The sequence below is a fragment of the Elgaria multicarinata genome, chromosome 11 (genome assembly GCF_023053635.1).
Source record: "Elgaria multicarinata webbii isolate HBS135686 ecotype San Diego chromosome 11, rElgMul1.1.pri, whole genome shotgun sequence".
Taxonomy (NCBI): Eukaryota; Metazoa; Chordata; class Lepidosauria; order Squamata; family Anguidae; genus Elgaria; species Elgaria multicarinata.
Window position 1 is genome coordinate 10,299,962 of NC_086181.1, and position 19,697 is coordinate 10,319,658.

Genomic DNA, 19,697 nt, shown 5'->3' on the forward strand with positions numbered 1-19,697 from the left:
TAAAACCAAGCAGCAGTGAAGAGATACCCGGTCACTACGTTCAACATCTAAGGTCCTCCTCCAGGTGCCTACTCTGAGAGAGGCTCGGAGTGTGGCAACGAGGGACAGGGCCTTTTCTGTGGTGGCCCCCAGACTGGAACGATCTCCCTGATGAGGCTCGCCTGGCACCAACGCTGCTATCTTTCTGGCACCAGGTTAAGTCTTTCCTCTTTGCCCAGGCATATGGCAGCACATCTTAATCACCCACATGTTTAGTTTTTTAACGGTTTTTAATGCTTTATGTGTGTATGTTCTGCGTTTTAGAATTTTAAATTTTGTATACTCATTTTTATCTCAATTTTAGAATTTCTGTAAACTGCTCAGAGAGCTCTGGCTAAATAAAATAAATAAAATTTAAAATGCAGATTTAAAATACAGATTTAAAACAGAAAAGCTAAAGACTAAGATAGTGAACTCTTAAAATATTGGGAAAATAAAAAGGTCTTCATCTGGTGTCAAAAAGAGTATAATGTCGGTGCCAGGTGAACCTCTCTAGGGAGCTCATTCCATAGCAGAGAAATCCTTCCACCTGGTAGTCACCTGCATCACTTCTTTTGGCAGGGGCTCACAGAGAAGGACCTCTGAAACTGATCATAGTGCCCAGGCAGGTACATACGGGAGGAGGCTTTCCTTCAGATAGCCTGGCCCCAAGCCGTTTAGGGATTTGAATGTTAATACCAGCACTTTGAATCGGGCTCAGACCTGGACTGTCAGCCAATGAAGCTAGAAAAGGACTGGCATAATGTGGTCTCGTTGGCCAGTCCCTGTTAACAATCTTGCAGATTTTGTGAAACAGTATTAAGGTTTTGGGCCTGGTAGATATTTTTCTGGTTTGCACAGTCAAAACAAACCACCTTGGTTTAATTTAATTCCCGGTGCGTGCTTGGCACCATTTCCTAATTACCTGCACTGATGTAGCTGGTCATGTATGTTTTCCAAATCTGGGTGTCATGGCTTGTTTGAGGGGGAAAAATGTCAAATAAACGATAGTCTGTTGTAGGGTTAGTTGAGGGTTGATCCCCCTCAAACAAGCCATCCTACCTGGGTTCAGACAACACAATAAGCTGTGCCAAGGTGGGTAATAAGGTAAATCGCGCCCAACTGATGCTGGGAATTAAAACAAGTCACAATGGCTTATTTGATTATGTGAACTGGCCCTATATATTTCAGTATTTTTTGACCCATGGCCAGCACATTTGGTTGATTACCCAGCTGATTTTATTAAGTAGTGTTTTTTCCTGGTTTATTAATTTGCTATATTTCATACATTGTTTACCTGAAGTATAGAAAGCAGTCATCAGAACGATGTGTACTTGGTACAAAGAAAATTTTGATTCTGTTACCTGTATAGATGATGCGAATTTGCTTATTCTGCATCATTCTATATTTCTGGTAATCGTGGTGAGCATTATGCAAATCACTGAAGCCCTTAATTATTGGAAATCTTGGTTGATCTCTCTTGCTCAACACCTGCCCCATCTCAGCTTTTGACATTCCATTAGGTATTGCCCACATAGCCTTTTTTTTAAAAGTGTGTCTGTGGTCATAAGGACTAGAAACCAGGCCAGACCAAGACATTTTGCTACTTGAGATGAAGGACAAGATGGAGCCCCCATTCCACCAATTAAAGCCAACTGGACTGACAGATGAATCTTAGTTCAACACTGGTGATGGGACAACATCCTCCACCTTGCTTGAGGGCAACAGGCTAGTTTAGGGGTGGCCTAGTTTAGGAGCCTGGAACACGCAGCTCTATACTCCCACAGAAGGGAACAGCCAGGAGGCTGCCACTGCTGGCTCCACCACACCACTCCGCATAATGGCAGGGCCGGCCCTGCTACATTTTTTTTTTTTGTCTTTTTGTTTTAATAAAAGGAATTGTGTGAACATCCCCAGTGTCTAGTTTCTCCAGAAAAGGTGCACAAGCCGAAGCTGACAAAAGGTGCTTTTGGCTGCTGCCGTGTGGTCATCTAGGAACAGCTGGATCCAGGAGCACCCCTAAACTGCAAACCGGCTCTTTTAGGGAGATTGCAACCACATGCCACACACAGGTTGCACATCTCCTGTTTGGATTCAGTGTACTTTACAGAGTAACATGAGAGAGAAAATAGGAAAGGTACCTTAAGGAGGTGGAGCATCTCAGGCCTGGGGAGTGGATGTTTTCTCCTGTGGCCTCCACAGCAGTTGAAACAGCCATAATACCAGCAGCACCAACCTCTTAAGGCCTGGGGAGTGGACTTTTGCATTCATCGTCGATTATGTCACCATCAGTAGTGTAGTGGAACCAAGGCTCCAAGGGACACAGTGCCAGCCAACCCTGCTAATATGCCACCCTCCTCAGAATTCCCTGTTCCCTCTTGGCTGCAGCCCTCACATTAGCTGATGGGGTGGGGGGATAAGCTTTCCCAGCAACAATATATTTTCCCCTGTTGTAATGCAAAGTATTTTGGGGTGGCTTGGTCTTAAATGGGCAACTCAGACCCATTAGCTTTACAAAAGAGTGGAGATGAAAAGTGTTAAACTGGTTTACTGTGTATCAACACAGCTCCGTGAAGGCTTGGCTATTGAAACTGTCATGATGAACGCCTGCACTTCAGTGTTTCCCTCTACAGCAGTGGTTCCCAAACTTTTTCATTATTATTATTATTTATTTATATAGCACCATCAATGTACATGGTGCTGTTTTTCAGGTCACCGCCCCCTTGGTTCCACAAACTCATGCCCAGTGCCCCCTACCCTACACTATAAAAATTATTATTCAGAATAGCGATTTTCAACAACCCCATTAAGGAAGATAATAACAATAAAATTCAAAACCGTAACAATTAATTGAATATTTATTCAAAATCCAATTACATTTTTTTAGTTTATTCAATTAAACATAACTGATGAACTTGATCCAGTGATATCATCTTTTCAAAGTCTGATAGTCAATTAGCAAGGATATTAGATATATTTAGTAACTAGGGTAGAGCACCTCACTATTCTGTAATTTCTTAACGCTCCTCTGGATCCTGCTGGTCTGGGTGCCTGGGCTGAGCAGTGGCAGCGGCAGCCGGGCGGAGGAGCTGAGAATGAAAAAGGGGCCATGCTGCACGTGGCCCCTTCAAATGGGAAGCACCCGCCACAGGCTTGCTGAGGGAGGGAGGGAAAAGAGAGCGAATGCCTCTGTTTTGCAGCCAGCGTGGCAGGGCACACCAAGCAGAGTATGTCTCTTCATTAGCATTTTGGTGCTTTTGAAACATTTCAATTCACCATTAAAAGGACTCCTCTTAAATGGTATTAATACATGTGTAGATTCTTCCCCTATATGGCTTGGGGCCAAACTACCTTCTCCCATAAAAATGTCACTGGGTTTTAAGACCTTCTGGAGAGGCGCTTTTCAGAAGAGACCACCTCAATTGCCCCCCTGCCACCCCTTTGCCTCTTAGTGCCCCCCTGCCACCCCCTTGCCTCTCAATGCCCCCCTATGCAATCCCACTGCCCCCAATGGGGCAGTACCGCCCACTTTGGGAACCACTGCTCTACAGCACTGGTCACTACTGCCTTTATAAGAATCTTAATAGATGTTGTTCCCACTGGTTGTGCACTTTGGGGGCCTGTTGTCAGGCACAAAGGTGAAATAAAAGCAAAGAATAAAAATTTGGTATCTAAATTTCTATGATAGAACAAACAACAAAAGGGGGGGGGGGAGTCAGTCACATGTGACCAGAGGGGGGAAAGTCATTGTGCATATTTATATCTAGTTGCTCATGCTAGCCTCTTCGTCTGTTCTTCAGAGGAACTGGGGATTTCTTCTTGTGTGGATCTTTTCCAAATGGTCAACTGACAGTGACTGTATTCCATGTTCATAGGTCTCATGATGAAAACTGCTATGGAATCATTATAGCAGAATGTCCAAAAGGCACACAACGCAGCCTCAGGGGGAAAGCAACTCTGAGCTTGTGCATAGTGCCTTAGCTATTTAACTCTCTAATTCATAAATACCCAATATCAGTTTCATTTACTTACCCTATTTCTTCGATTCTATGACACACTTTTTCCCCATATAAACATCTCTAAAAGTGGGGTGCGTCTTAGAATCGCGGGTGTGTCTTAGGGTTTTTTTTTTCTGTTGGTGGTACTGAAATTAGTGTATGTCTTACAATCAATGGAGTCTTACAATCGAAGAAATACGGTATGTATTTATTTCTAAGATTGCTAATAGCTCTCAATAAAACCACAAAATCCATATAAATTAAAGGGGGAAAACAATAAATCAGTTAAAAACAGCAGAGTCTAAAATAACTTAAGCATCACAAGAAAATATAAAAATACCACTTAGATAAAACTATATAAAAAGCAGCAGAAATAGAAGAGGATTCGTGATTAAAAGTGCTGAGACTCAAGCCTGCCTAGAAACATTTATTCTTCTTTGCCTAAAAACCCTGTTTACTAACCCAAGATGTATGTATGATAGGAGGCTGCGTTTACTCAGAGGCGAGGGAAACGAGCTCTGCCCGTGCTCAGAGGCATGAGCTCTTAGGGTCAAGCGTCACTTACAACATGCCTGAACCGAAGAACTCTGTGTAGTTCGAACACCGGCACTTTCGTTTCCGGAGGGCTGCCCTTGGCTGCCTTCCTAGGGGGCGCGGCCTGATGCCCGATTGGCTCGAAAGGGAGACACCCCGCAGCTGCTCGGCCGGTGATTGGCTAAAGTGCACGGGAGCGGACGGCTCTTTGGAACTTTGGCGAGCCAGCGGGGGCCTTGCGATGGCGCTGCCTCTTCGGGTCTTGCTCGTTTGGGCGATAGTGGCCGCCGCCGCCGCCGCCGCCGCCGCCGTTCCCGGTCCTGTGTGGGAATCGATCGCCCGTTTGCAACCGGAGACGGAGGAAGCGCGGCAGGCAGCGGCGGTGCGGGAGCTGCTGGAGCGGCTGCTGGGCCCACGGGCTGCCTCCGCCTTCTCGGTGTCGGTCAACCGGTCTTTGGCCGGGCCCCGCGGGCTCGACACTTACCAGCTGAGCTCGAGGACCCTGGGGGTTGTGGACGTAGCTGGCTCCAGCGGGGTGGCCGCCGCCTCGGGGATCTACCGCTATCTGAAGGACTTCTGCGGCTGCCACGTCTCCTGGTCCGGGACGCAGCTCCGGCTGCCGGATAGCCTGCCGCCTGTACCTACCGAGATCACCGTTACCAGCCCCAACAGGTGATTCCACGTCGGCGAAGCAGAGCAAAGGATTTTGTTCCCTGTAACTGCGCCAGGGAACAAAGGGCATGTCTGTTTTCATCCTTGACACGTGGAAGTAAATAATAATAATCTCTGAGCATGTCCAGAAAGCAAAGCTCTTCTCCATTTACGTTTGCCACTTTGTTAATGAATTGAAACTTTGAGTCTTTCAACAGTTCCGTGTTGACATAAAATCCAACAGGTGCAGCTTTTCTTGGCATAGAGATGCAGTGTCTGAGAAAGCTGTACTTGTCGAATTTCTGACTGTCTTGTTTAAGGCGGAGAGTCTCTATCTAGAAACAACCTGGCAAGCTTGACTCCTAGTCTCAACTCTGTAATGTGACAGGGCTTAGCCCAGAAACACATGAATAGTAGTGTTAGTACTTACTATTATTAATTGAAGTATCTGTGAACATGTGCAAAGTGATTTCTCCTTCTCTACTAGTAAATAAATCTCTGTTAGCCCTCTGCAAATCAACGGTGGCTGTACAGAATTTCCAGATAAGAAGGTGTGACTTCCAAGTGGACTTGAGCCCCAGCACCTTTTGTTTTAGAACAAAAGTGGATTACCTTCCAGAACGGGGAAGGAAGATGTATTTCTGTTTTAGAGGCCTACTTCACTGGAGTCATTTGATTCCATTGACTTCCATTTGCTATATGGAACAAGCTCTGTGTGTGTGTGTGTGTGTGTGTGCTAATTTAATTCTGCACTTCTCATCCACAACCTCAGTTTAGGTAACATTGTTCATAAATGACAAATATTGCAATACAAAAAATAAATTTGATCTATTAGAAAACTCATATTTGATCTATTAGAAAACTCATATCTATTAGAAAACGTAGTCACACCTGGCAACTAAACGTAAAAGAAAATCTGGAGTTGATTAAAATATTTAGGTGGGGAAAGCGCATGGCCCAATCCTCCTGAGATCGTACCAGTTCAGGATGTTGGTGGGGATTATGTGTTTGAATACTCCTGCTTTGACATCTAAAACTTCCTCCCCTAAGAGATTTTCAAATTCCAGCTGAAAATCTCCCCGACCCCCAAGCCTTTGGCTTAACCTGCTAGATCTCATCCCCAACTAAAATGAAGCCAAAGTATGTGCTGTTGCATTCACTTGTACTCATTCTTTATTACTCCACATCTTTTTCCTTCTCCCCTCTGTTTTCTCTCCCATCACATGCCGTTGTCTAATTTTTTAATACACCTTAGCACTGATATGGTACTTCAGAGTGTTCAAAGTCTTTCACATACATATTTTCAGTAATTCTTACAACAACCCTGTAAGGTAGACAAGAGTTATCCTCTCCATAGTGTAAATAATAGACTGAAGATGTGGAAGAGTGGCTTAAGTGAAATTTAACTGCTGACATCCTGGTTTAGAGCTTTTAGCTGCCCCCACTAGCTCTCAATAGGGGGGTTAACACAAATCCTTTTTCTCACTGAAAGTATATGTGAAGGGGTCATGTTGTGGGTGTGGGGGTGAAGCTTAGGCAGTGCAACATATGGCCCCTCACATGTGCTTTCAAGACTTAGGGGAGTGGTGGTGGGCAATTGCATTTAGATTGTAAGCTCCTCGAGGCAGGGAACTACCCCTTGGTTATGTTGTTCTGTAAAGTACTGTGCACACTGATGCTTATAAACAGCTAAAATCCCCCTATGGCATTGATTTACAGGACAAGTCCACTGTTGTGCAGCCTTGATTCCCTTATCTAGAAAGTAAGGACAATCATAAGTCACATGCAAATCATGTGTGGCTTGGCCTTGGCTTTTTAATGTTAATTTTCTTGGCCCTGTGGTGGGGAACCTGTGGCCCTCTAATGATTAGACTACAATTCCCATAATCCCTGACCATTGGGCACATTGCCTGGGGCTGATGGGAGTTGGGAGCCTAACATCATCTGAAGGGCCACAGGTTTTCTAACCCCTGTTCTAGCCAATTGGAAAGGTCCTTCCAATTTCTAATGGACTGATTAAATGTTACTGCATAGCATTCACATTCTCAGAACTGCCCAGAAAACTTTCAAGGCCTTTGCCAAAGCTAATTCAGAGGCAGCCTTGATGCACACACACACACACACACACACACACACACACACACACAATCTGAAATGTAGTTTAAAGCACAGTTGACTAAGTAGGGGCATCAGTTTTGTGTATAGACATAGCTTACTGTTACTGTTTCAAGATTAATTTAACCTAAAACAGAGGGGAAACTACTGATTCACTTTTCCCATTCTTAAGATGTTCTTTATTGTGCATAGCACTTTTTTAAAAATTGTAAATTCCAATCACAAACGATTGCTAGGCATTGTGTGTGTGTGTGGGGGGGGTCCTTTCCCTTCCTTTCTACACCACTCAAATGGGTGGGGCAGTCACTGTGATGATCCCATCGGCGCAGTTGTACTCCTTGCGTGTTGGATGTCACGTCAGTGTCACTCTTTCAAAGATCAGCTCGATTAGCCCAGACGTTTGAAGGCTGGGGGACCTGGGGCCTTGTTAGAGAAGCTGTCCCTTGGCTTGTAGGTAAGCAAAAGTCCTGGCAAGAATATATTGGAGTTGGCAGGGTGAATCAGAGTCTTGCGTGACTTGACTGTACCACATTGAAAAGAAGAGGTTGGTGGTGTGTCAGGGGCCTTGCAGAAAGTGATTGTCTCACAAAGAAATTCTAGAATAGCTTCAACCCCAAGGCCTTGGCCTGGTAGCTGAGGCAGCTAATCTGAAGTTCTTGTGATGGTCATAACAATGTTTACATAATATGCTTGCACCATTTACCACCACTGCATGTTTATCTTCGCTCTAGCACTTCTGCCACCCAGTTCTACGGTTTGCTCAACGAAGCAAAAGCAAAGTGGATCATTTATTGAATTTAAGCTTCTTCTATACAGTTTGACATCCCAGGATTTCTAAGCGGTTCACATAAGGACACGTACAATAACCAATATAAAAACAGACTAAAACAATAATTACTTAATAACCATTACAACAGAAGCAGTAAAGTGGAGCTATGTCATGATTAGTTGTATATCAGTGAAGAAATGCATTTTCAAGAGGCATTTGAAGCTTGCCACAGTTTCTGCCTCTCGATTCTCAGCAGGAGACTGTTCAGAGGGTGCGTGCCAGCACCAAGAAGGCCCACTTACGTGCTTTCACCTGGTGGCACACTATTTCTCATGGGACGAACAATAAGGTCTCTTCAGAAGATTTCAGTTGTCGATTTGGTGTATTTAGGAGATGGCAGTCAACTAGGGCCGTAGCTAGACCTAAGGTTTATCCCAGGATTGTAATGGGGTCAAACCTGTTCATCTAAATGCCACACAGGGCATCCAGCGCTCAGGCAGGGACGAACCCGGGATGATCCTGGGATAAACCTTAGGTCTAGCTACGGCCTAGGTATCTCTCTTCACCCCCCTTTCTGTTTTCGGTGGTTTGGTTTTGTTTAAAAGGTCCAGTCTGAAGAAGAGTTCTGATGAAACTGAAAGCTTATTCCTTATATTGTGACATTTCAGTTGCTCCTAACAAAAGTATTAGGACACTATTGCTTTTGGATTCCTCCATCCCACAACAGACTTCTTGCCATTTCGTCTCCTTTAGAGAAGCCATTGCCCTTCTACAGAACTAGAATTCCCAGAAATTCAAAGGGGCATTTTGCACACAGAAAGGGAGGAGAAGAGAGAAGAAATTGCTAGGCATATTGAAAAAGTCTGCACTTTGTATGTGTGTTAAGATGGAGCGGAACAATTAGTTTGGATTGTATTAGGAGCAAGAAAGAGATTGGATTGCACCCATGGCTACTGGGCCTTACAAAAACTAGTTTCTTGGGAGAAAAACAGAGTGCTCTTAAAATGTATCAAAATCTTAATGTTGGAAATGATGAAAAGACCATAGTCTAGCTCCCTGTTGAAAATAAGGCTAGCCAGTGCACCAATGTAATCCTAGCTGCAGTGTGCCTCAAGCAGAGAGCATGTGCATTGCAGAAAAGATGTGTGCACAGCAAACATTTCCAGATGTCTCGAGCAAGTGAGCCAAGCTGCATATGGTTGAGGAAGATTCATGCCTCTCTGCTCATCTTTCTCCCCAGATTCCGCTTCTATCAAAATGTCTGTACTCAGAGCTATTCATACGTGTGGTGGAACTGGGACCGCTGGGAACAGGAGATTGATTGGATGGTGCTCCATGGCATCAATATGGCATTGGCATTCACCGGGCAGGAAGCCATCTGGCAGCGGGTGGAGTATTTGTCTTTTTATTTAACGTATTATTACTGCTGCAACCGTATGCTAATACAAAAATTATCTCCTAAACCAGTTCACAGCAATTGAAGTTCAATATCCCCTTCTCTGTTTCCAGGTGTATGTATCCCTGGGCCTGAACCAGTCGGAAATTGACGAGTATTTCACTGGCCCGGCTTTTCTGGCTTGGAACCGGATGGGGAACTTGCACACCTGGGCAGGGCCACTGCCGCTCTCGTGGCACCTGAAGCAACTCTATTTGCAGGTACCTGATGGTGGCTCTCGGCCAGTGCTGTGAGTCAGAGTCAGTTTATTGTGTTACAAGCAGTTAGCCATTATACACAAGTTATAAAAGAGAACAGTTTACAATAAAAATAATTGAGCATCATAAAAGGGGTCACTACCCAAACCCTTCATGCATTGTGAAGAACGTATCTGCATAGACTTAGCTAAAAATTTCGACACTCTAAAAGAAACATTTTTTTTTTTTGCATCTGATAACAAATGACAGACTTTAACATGTGATGAGGAGCCCTTCAGCGATTTTAGCAAGGGAGAAATGTAAATATTTCTAAGATTGTTATACATAGGACATTCAAGCAAAACATGAATTAAGTCTTCGATAGAGACTGCATTACATCCACATACTCCATCTTTAATTGGTAATCTCTTATATCGTCCTAGCTGAACTGCTAAAGGGAGAACATTTAATCTTGCCTGTGTAAAGATTATCCTCAATTTAATGTTGGGTATATCCACCAGATAACTTGGTAGAGATAAATAAAATGGTGTGAAAGAATTATAGAAAGGGTTAGTTTTACAGGACTTAAGCTCTTCTGACTGAGACTGCATCTCTATATCCTTTAACCTTTGCAACAGCAGGGTTTTAGCTTTATCATGGCCCTGGGATAAGAGAAAGGGTACTGAAAATCCCAGATTCATTACAACCCCTTGCATTCTATGCATCCATGAGTCTGAGCCCTCCTCTGCCAATGTCATCAGAAGAATCTCTGACAATTGTTGGAAGATGGATTTTAACCAAAAGAGCAGGGCTAATCTAAGAGCTTCCGCTCTAATTGGCATAACTCCTGCTTCTGCACGCAGGAGTGCCAACTTTGTAGAGCTGGGCACTGCCAAGAGTCTGCGCAAAAATTTGTTTTGCGCTTTTTCAAGTTGATCTAAATTTGTAAGCGCCCACAAGGGGGCTCCATATAACAACATGGGCAAAACCCTAAGCTTATAAAGTTCCATTGTGGGCTGAATCAAATTTCCCCCTTTTGTCCAATGATTGGGGTGCTCTGGTGATTGGGGTGCTCCTTGTCTTTCCGCTATGTTTTAGTTCTTGCCTTTGACACTTGTGCTTCCCTTCAGTGTACCTCAGTCAGTATGTATAGAAATACCCACCACTATCTCAGTCTGCTTCAAGGGAGTGTACCATTAATGCTAGTGAAGGACCAAGGTAGACATCAGGGCAACCATGGTTACTTAATCATATCTCTGCTTCATTTACTTATAAAACAGGTTCTGGGGGCCAAAACTCTGTATTTTCATAGAGTTGGAAGGGGCCTAAAAGGCCATCGAGTCCAGCCCCCTGCTTAATGCAGGAATCTACCCTACAGTATACTTAACAGATGGTTCTCCAGCTGCCTCTTGAATGCCTCTAGTGTGGGAGAGCCCACAACCTCCCTAGGTAACTGGTTCCATTGTCGTACTGCTCTAACAGTCAGGAAGTTTTTCCTGATGTCCAGCTGGAATCTGACTTCCTGTAACTTGAGCCCATTATTCCGTGTCCTGCACTCTGAGATAATCGAGAAGAGATCTTGGCCCTCCTCTGTGTGACAACCTTTTAACTATTTGAAGAGTGCTATCATGTCTCCCCTCAATCTTCTCTTCTCCAGGCTGAACATGCCCAGTTCTTTCAGTCTCTCTTCATAGGGCTTTGTTTCCAGACCCCTGATCATCCTGGTTGCCCTCCTCTGAACACGCTCCAGCTTGTCTGTGTCCTTCTTGAATTGTGGAGCCCAGAACTGGACGCAATACTCTAGATGAGGCCTAACCAGGGCCAAATAGAGGGGAACCAGTACTTCACGCAATTTGGAAGCTATACTTCTATTAGTGCAGCCCAAAATAGCATTTGCTAATAGCTCATTTTGTGCTAACAACTCTTCTAGGAAAGAACGGGGCCTGAGATTCACAGTGATATAATGTGCAGTTCTGGACTTTTTTTTTTTCAGCGCGGGAACAAAGATGTCTTCTGTAATACACTTACCTGGCAAGAGCATTTCCTAAGTTATTTTAAAAGACATGAAGGTGTCTGTTCTTTAGAGAAAAAAGAAGTTAGACCAACCTTCCCCAACCTGGGGCAGTATCCTACGTTGCCCGCACACTAGTAAGACCTACTGCTAGCCCAATGGGCAGCTAGCGGTTCAGTAAGCAAGTAGAAACAAATAGAAGCAGTAGTTTCCAGAACAGGGCAGGTCAGCAGAGCTCACTGACGAGAACTCTGCTGATGAGTCCTGATTCAGAAATTAGTGTTTCTGCTCGTTTCTGGGCTTGGTTTAGGGAGCACTAACTCCCCGTTGCGCTAGCGGTGGGTTTCACTGGCACAACAGAATGAGCAAAATTTCAGAGGCAGTATTAGATGCTACCCCTGGTGCCCTCCAGATGCATTGGATTACAACTATTACATGGCTGGCTGGTGGAGATTGGGAGTTGTACTCCAACACATCTGGAGAGCACCAGATTGGGGAAGGTTGTGTTAGAGTGTAACATAATTGTCTACATTCTGTTCTAAATAGTTCTAGATGAGACACACCAGCGTGTGAAAAGGCAGTCTGTGTACTCCTGGGTGCTATAATGTTACTCACATTTGTGTTCCACTCCTTCCACCGCTGAGCTGAGGGTGGCATGCATGGGTGTGGGTTAGCCCACTTCATCCTCACAGTAACTCCATAAGGTAGGTGAGGCTTAGGTAGTGATCTGCCCATGGTCACCCACTGAACTTCATGGCTGATGACGGAGGTGAACGCAAGTCCCCCCAGCCAAAGTCCAATATGCCAGCCACTACGCTGCCCTTTGCCAGCTCACTATTCTATGGCTGTTGGCTAATCCTAATAAATTGGATATTGGGCTACGTACTCCTGGTCTTTTTGGGAGTAGATAGGGACTGTCTTGATGCGCTCCTGCATTTCCAGATTTTCCACTAGACTACTGGATATTCAGAACACTACAGAGGGGGAAGGTTTCAACACCTCTATCCAGCCCCCATTGCTGCCCAAGTGGCGCCCCCTATGGCTTAAAGAAAAAAATGTGAAGAGACCAAATCATGTCTCTCTCACATGGCAGGTTGTTTTGGCCCATAGAATCCACAATGCCTTTGCTAAAATGTGGGTCTCTTTCTAGAGCTTACAGTAAGGATAATGGGGCATAAAAATGTAGCTTTTGTGGGCTTCATTACACCGTTCCATCCTGTCCTGTTTGCCTTCCCAGTACAGGATCCTGGAGAGAATGCGGAGCCTGGGTATGATCACAGTGCTGCCTGCCTTCTCTGGACACGTCCCCCGAGGCATTTTAAGGTAAAGGTTGGCCATGCGAGAAAGGAGCGGGGTTGGGGAAGGAACGTAGGAACGTGCCTTAGACCATGTCAGACCATGAGTACATTGGGCAGTGGCTTTCCAGGGCTGCAGACAAGAGTCTTTCCCAGCTGTACTGGGACATGCTAGGATCATTTGCATCCAGAGCATGTGCTCTGCCACTTCGCTACGTCCCTTCTTCATCCGACATGGAGAGCCACTGCCAGTCAGCGTTGACGGTACTGGGCTAGATGGACCAATGCTCTGACTCAGTATAAGGCAGTTTCCTATGTTCCTGTGACTTGGGAGTGGCTGTGACTCAAGAATGAGGAGCTACGCTACAGCTCGAGCATTTTGAGAACTGGAGGGAAGCTGGGCAGGATACGTGAAAGCAAGCGTTGGAATTGGAAAGAACTCTTGGTAAGAATTGCAAACCAAGTAAAATACTAACATTGAAAAGGGGCCCTAAGTCCAGGCAGTGTATATTTTCCTTCTCACTATTAAGCTACTCTAACTAGACCTCCTACATCTGGAATCATCAGAGGGAAGAGAGGATGGGTCTCCCAGGCAGGAAGGCATAATCCCTGTTTTCTGTCTTTTTAAAATCGACCCATTACAAAAGAATGATTAAGGAGTGGAATGGTAGAGGGGGCATGGGTGACCACAGGAGTGATTTTGGTACAGCCCTAAAGGGTGGGGTTCCCGCCACTCCCCGTCCTCTGCCTTTTAGGTTTCTTCTGGTCTTGATTGTAAGCCCTCAGGCAGAACCTGTACCTTATATCACTTAGCACACACATAATACACGTGCAATTGCAGCTAGCACTATAGTTCCTTTCTGGATTTCTTTCTCATGTCCTAGGGTTTTCCCCCGAGTCAACGTCACACAGCTGGGGAGCTGGAGTCACTTTGACTGCACCTACTCGTGTGCCTACCTCTTGTCACCCGAAGATCCCATGTTCCAAGTCATTGGGACCCTCTACCTAAAAGAACTGGTCAAGGAGTTTGGGACAGATCACGTGTACAGTGCTGACACCTTCAACGAGATGCGCCCACTCTCTTCAGATCCTGCCTACCTGTCCAAGGTCAGCGCAGCTGTCTTCCACTCCATGACGGGAGGTATGATGCGACAGGTTCTTTTGTTTCCACTCTCCCTTCTGCTCCAGTTTTCTCTGACTTCTACCCTTGTAGCCTGTTTTTGTAGCTGTGTAAGATCAGCTGGAGGAGCCCTCCTGCAGAGAATTCCAAATTGTGTGTCCATGCCAAAAGAGGGTTGTGAAAATGCAGGGGTTGTTTTTTAATCCATATTTTATTCATTCATAAAAGCACATATAGACCACCTTTTTGACCCCTTAAGGCCCCCCAAGGCAGTTCACAACAATAAAGCATAAGGCTGATCAAATACTTATTTATCTATTTATTTATTTATTTATTACATTTTTATACCGCCCAATAGCCGAAGCTCTTTGGGCAGTTCACAAAAATTAAAACCATAATAAAACAACCAACAGGTTAAAAGCACAAATACAAAATAAGTATAAAAAGCACAACCAGGATAAAACCACGCAGCAAAATTGATATAAGATTAAAATACAGAGTTAAAACAGTAAAATTTAAACTTAAGTTAAAATTAAGTGTTAAAATACTGAGTGAATAAAAAGGTCTTCAGCTGGCGACGAAAGGAGTACAGTGTAGGCGCCAGGCGGACCTCTCTGGGGAGAGTTTGCTGCGTGGTTTTATTTGATTTGATTTGTACCCCTGCTGCCTTTCTACCAAGAAGCTGACCCTCATGTCAGCTTACAATCATAGGAACTATAACTAATTTAAAATAAAAACGTCATTCAAACAATAAAAAACAAATACCTTAAAACACAACAATAACAATAAAAATATCACCCAACCCAACAGACCAACGTACACACCAAAGATCTCCTTGAATAAAAATGTCTTTGCCTCCCTGCAGAAGGACAACATACGGGAAAGACGGCTCAGAGAGTGCTGCTGCCAGACAGGAGTGTGATCCTTGGCTGGATCGACCAATGGTCTAACTCTGAATTAATAATACACAAGAACAAATGGCATCCTAGAAGTAAACCGCAAAGAAACACACACATAACAAGTTAGGATGCGAAATATTCAAAATCAGAAAACAACAACATTTTTACAGATTCATGTAACCCATTTTTTTTAACATCTTGAATTAAAAACCCAACCGCCTTGTGCCCCGTTTAAGACAAATATACACAAATCCCTTCCTATGAAACAAACATCCTCTAATAACCACTATGGTCTAACTTCATACATAACCGCTGTCCAGGAATTTTTTAAAACTTCATCGTTTTCTGATTTTGAGTATTACACGTCTCAACTTGTTCTATGTCTCTTTGTTGACTCTGAAGTAGGCAACTTCATTTGTTCATATGTAGCCCAGATTAGGAGGCTTTATTTCCTTTGCCATAATTTCGGGGCCAGAAGCGATGCACAGCACTGAAGTGTTACCCATTCCAGCCACTGGCTTGCAAGCTATTTTGGATTTCTGTCTTTGCACAACGCATTTCCTAAGTGCTGAAAGTAGTTTGCCTATATTATCTCTGTCCTTCAATTGACCCTGCTTCCCCTTTTTTGAGAATTCATCAGGTACTCATCACACATCTTAAAGCTTATTTTCTCAGCCATAAAGGCTAGCTACTAAAAGCTGGGAGTCTCAGGATCCTGAATACTGCACCTAGTTCCAAACTCCACATTTGTGCCATGTAACATCCATAGCATCCTGATTTGTAACAGATTATCATGGCTAGTTTGTCTTTCTTTTTTGGCAACCTTTGATTCCAAAAGCAAGATGATGGCTACACTTAGGATGCAATCCTACGCATGTTTTGACAGAAAAAATAAGTCCTACAACTCCCAGCATGGCTGGCTGGAGAATGCTGGGAGTTGTAGGATTTTATTCTGCCTAAACAAGCATAGGATTGCACCCCTAGTTTTTTTTTTTTTTTAATAATCAGATTTGTATCCCATTCTTTCTCCAAGAAGTTCAGGGCAGAGAAGCATACTGTGAAGGTTTGAGGCCTACACAGGCTTGGGTTTTGTTTAAGCCTGAAGGCCCAAAAATCTCCTGATGGGAGGGGGCATTCCCCCTAAAGATAAACAGCTCTATTTATCTGCCTATGAATGAGAAGGGTACAGGGTTTGAAGTATGTTACTGATTTGTAAATCAAAGTAACTGTTTGCATCTATGCTTCTTGGGATCTTTTGTTCTCTCTTGTAATAATTAGCTATGCCTCTCCCAACAGTTGACCCCAGTGCCGTGTGGCTGATGCAAGGTTGGCTTTTCCAACACCAGCCTGACTTCTGGCAGCCGGCCCAAGTCCAAGCCCTCCTGCAGGGCGTGCCTCTTGGCAGGATGGTGGTGCTGGACCTCTTTGCGGAATCCAAGCCTGTCTATTCATGGACAGAGTCCTTCTACGGGCAGCCCTTCATCTGGTGCATGCTTCAGAACTTCGGTGGGAACCATGGTCTTTTTGGCTCGGCGGAGAGCATCAACCAGGGCCCTTTCAATGCCAGAGACTTCCTCAACTCCACCATGGTGGGTGTTGGTCTGACCCCTGAAGGTATTGAGCAAAATGATGTGATGTACGAGCTCATGACAGATCTGGGTTGGCACAAGGAGCCAGTGAATCTTCAGCAGTGGGTGGCCAAGTATGCCGCACAGCGCTATGGTGTCATGAACGCCCAGGCAACGCAAGCCTGGCAGCTGCTGCTCCAGAGTGTTTACAATTGCTCGGGGGCTTGCGTTAACCATAACCGCAGCCCGCTTGTGCACCGTCCTTCTTTGCGGATGAACACAGAGCTGTGGTACAACCAGAGTGATGTCTACGAAGCTTGGCGGTTGTTGCAAAGTTCAGCCAGCAAGCTCAGCACCAGCAGCACTTTCTGCTATGACCTGGTGGATGTGACACGCCAGGCTGTGCAGCAGCTGGTGAATGAGTATTACATGGAGATCAAACAAGCTTTCCAGAACCACACTCTGTCGCTCCTCCTAACAACTGGTGGCGTGCTGATCTATGACCTCCTCCCGGAACTGGACAATCTTCTGTCAAGCGACGAACGCTTTTTGCTTGGGCGCTGGCTGGAGGCTGCCCGCACAATGGCCACCAGTGACAGAGAGGCAGATCTGTACGACCTCAACGCACGCAACCAGCTGACTCTCTGGGGACCCAATGGCAACATCTTGGACTATGCCAATAAGCAGTTCGGAGGGCTGGTGCTGGATTATTATGGGATGCGTTGGAGCCTCTTTGTGTCTACCTTGGTGGAGTGCCTCAGCACGGGAACACCCTTCCACCAGAACCAATTCAACGAAGCTGTTTTCCAAGTGGAGCAGGGATTTATCTACAGTGGGAAACGGTATCCAGCCAGGGCTACTGGCAACACACTGGCGATAGCCACAAAGATATTTCTCAAGTATTACCCTTCTGCCATGAAGCACGGCCACTTAAGGGCTGTGTGATGAAGCTTTGCTGTTTTCGGCTTAGCTCTCCAGACCACCAGTCCAGCCACCTTACTTGTCTGGGGCTCTGAGGCTATGACCAGCTTGTCATGGTGACTTTTGAATGCACATTCCGGTATCCTGATTGCACCAGAGCTGCTGGCTTTTGGGGGAGGGGGGTGCTGCAGAGGCGATGGCACTGCCCAGTTGTCAGAAAAAAGAGATGCCAGTGCTAAAGCCTGCCTAGAAGTGGTGGCCTTTGACCTGGAAGCCCTGCACCCCAGCTCCCGGTAGACTGAGGCTGATGGTGATCGGTGATCCTTGTCAGAAACTCGGCACATGCTCTCAGAGGCACTTGCACTTGTTCTTTGTGTTTTCCTGAGCTGGCTCAAACTGAATTCAAAAGTGGGTGGGTGGAAATGGATATTACTGCCCTGAAAGGTTGTGGAAGGTCATTAGGTCGCCTTATCCAGCCCAGCTCTTTCCTCCCCACAGAGCATCCTATGCAATCGAGAACAGTGTGGTTCCACACCTGGAAAAAATGTCTGCAAAGAGGATTGCTCCAGATGGCTTCTACAAGTGATCCAAGGCACATTTCTCAAATTTGACAGGCTAGAGGGTCATTAAGAGGCTTGTAACCAAAAAAGCCCACCAGTTTCTCACCCTCCCTGTAGGGATATATACTCCAGAAGGAAGATACCGCACTGACTGCAGTGCTTAAAATAGTTCATTTGTGGGTCTGACTGGGATAATCTTGATGGGGTTAGGCATGAGACAATGCTCTGGGACTCTCCTTTCTGCTAGGCTGGTCATTGAAGGGGAGCAAGAAATGTTCGGGGTGGGGTGGGCAGGACCCAAGTTCACTCTAGAATTGTGGAAATATGGGGTAGTGCAGTTTTGGACCTTCTACATAGCGCTGCAGTATTACTTTCCTTTTTCCTTAGACACATCATGGTTGGAAAGACTGGCAAATAAAAGATGAAAACTGGGCTCCTTGTACTGGGCTTTGTGGGAGGATAGGGATGTATGGATTTCGTTAAATCCATTTTGTCTGTGTTTCGCACACTCTCAGGTGCCTTCCGTTCCATCATCAACTCATTGACAGCATTGGATGTTTTGTACAAAAATTTCATTTGTTTGCCAGTGCGTATTTGCACATGTGTAAACTAGTTAATGCACACTAGCGCTAATGCATATTTGCAAATGAACAAATTTACACAAATCCCTCCCCAAAGTTAAAGAATGGTCCACAAATCCCAGAATCAGCAGGATTCAGAAAAAGCTGCTCCGCTCAGGTTGGATCCAAAGAAATCTGAGCCCATTTGAAATTGTTGTAGATTTCTCTGACATCTCTAAGGGAGGAAGGTCAAAAAAAGCCTAGCCAGCAAAGGCAGAATCTCCAAACTGTCAACATCCCTTCCGGGCTCTTAGTATAAAAGACATGTGCAGAGAAACTATAATGCCAGCAAAGATTTTTCTTTTTTTGGCATAAAGAAACTTCCCTTACTTTGCCTGTCCTAACTTTTCACAGTGCCTTAGTGACCCTGAGCAACAAGGGGGAAGTTTACAGGTGTGCATGTTATGTTTTGGTCACAAAGATGTATAACTTGTAGTAGAATGTAAGCCTATGCGGCAGGGTCTTGCTATTTACTGTTTTACTCTGTACAGCACCATGTACATTGATGGTGCTATATAAATAATAATAATAATAATAATAATAATTTCTTATTTTAATGTCTGTATAAATGTGCCCTCTTGTGGTGAAAGAGCGGCATAATGAGAGCTTGGTGTACTTATGCTTTATTAAAAAGACAACCTGAATTCTGTAACCTGAAAGTTACCATATATGTATTGCCTGTTTTGCTTCTTGTAATGGGTCTGGGCAAAGAGCACTGCACAGCAAGGAACACACACAGCCTTCCAGACAGTGGACTCAGCACACCAGCCTATGCAGCACTCTCATAAGATTTTATTTATTTATTTATTACATTTTTATACCGCCCAATAGCCGAAGCTCTCTGGGCGGTTTACAAAAATTAAAACCATAATAAAACAACCAACAGGTTAAAAACACAAATACAAAATACAGTATCAAAAGACAACCAGGATAAAACCACGCAGCAAAATTGATATAAGATTAAAATACAGAGTTAGAACAGTAAA

At 44.7% G+C, this 19,697-nt stretch overlaps 1 protein-coding gene across 1 annotated transcript; it reads left to right on the forward strand.

Annotated features, from left to right (window-relative positions):
- Positions 1-4,785: 4,785 nt before the first annotated feature.
- Positions 4,786-19,366, forward strand: NAGLU (N-acetyl-alpha-glucosaminidase). Its single transcript, XM_063137797.1, has 7 exons — positions 4,786-5,222; positions 9,326-9,473; positions 9,595-9,741; positions 12,966-13,051; positions 13,908-14,164; positions 16,339-19,134; positions 19,316-19,366. Exons 1-6 carry the CDS (start codon positions 4,792-4,794, stop codon positions 17,553-17,555), a joined length of 2,286 nt encoding a protein of 761 aa, XP_062993867.1. The 5' UTR covers positions 4,786-4,791; the 3' UTR covers positions 17,556-19,134; positions 19,316-19,366.
- Positions 19,367-19,697: the final 331 nt, after the last annotated feature.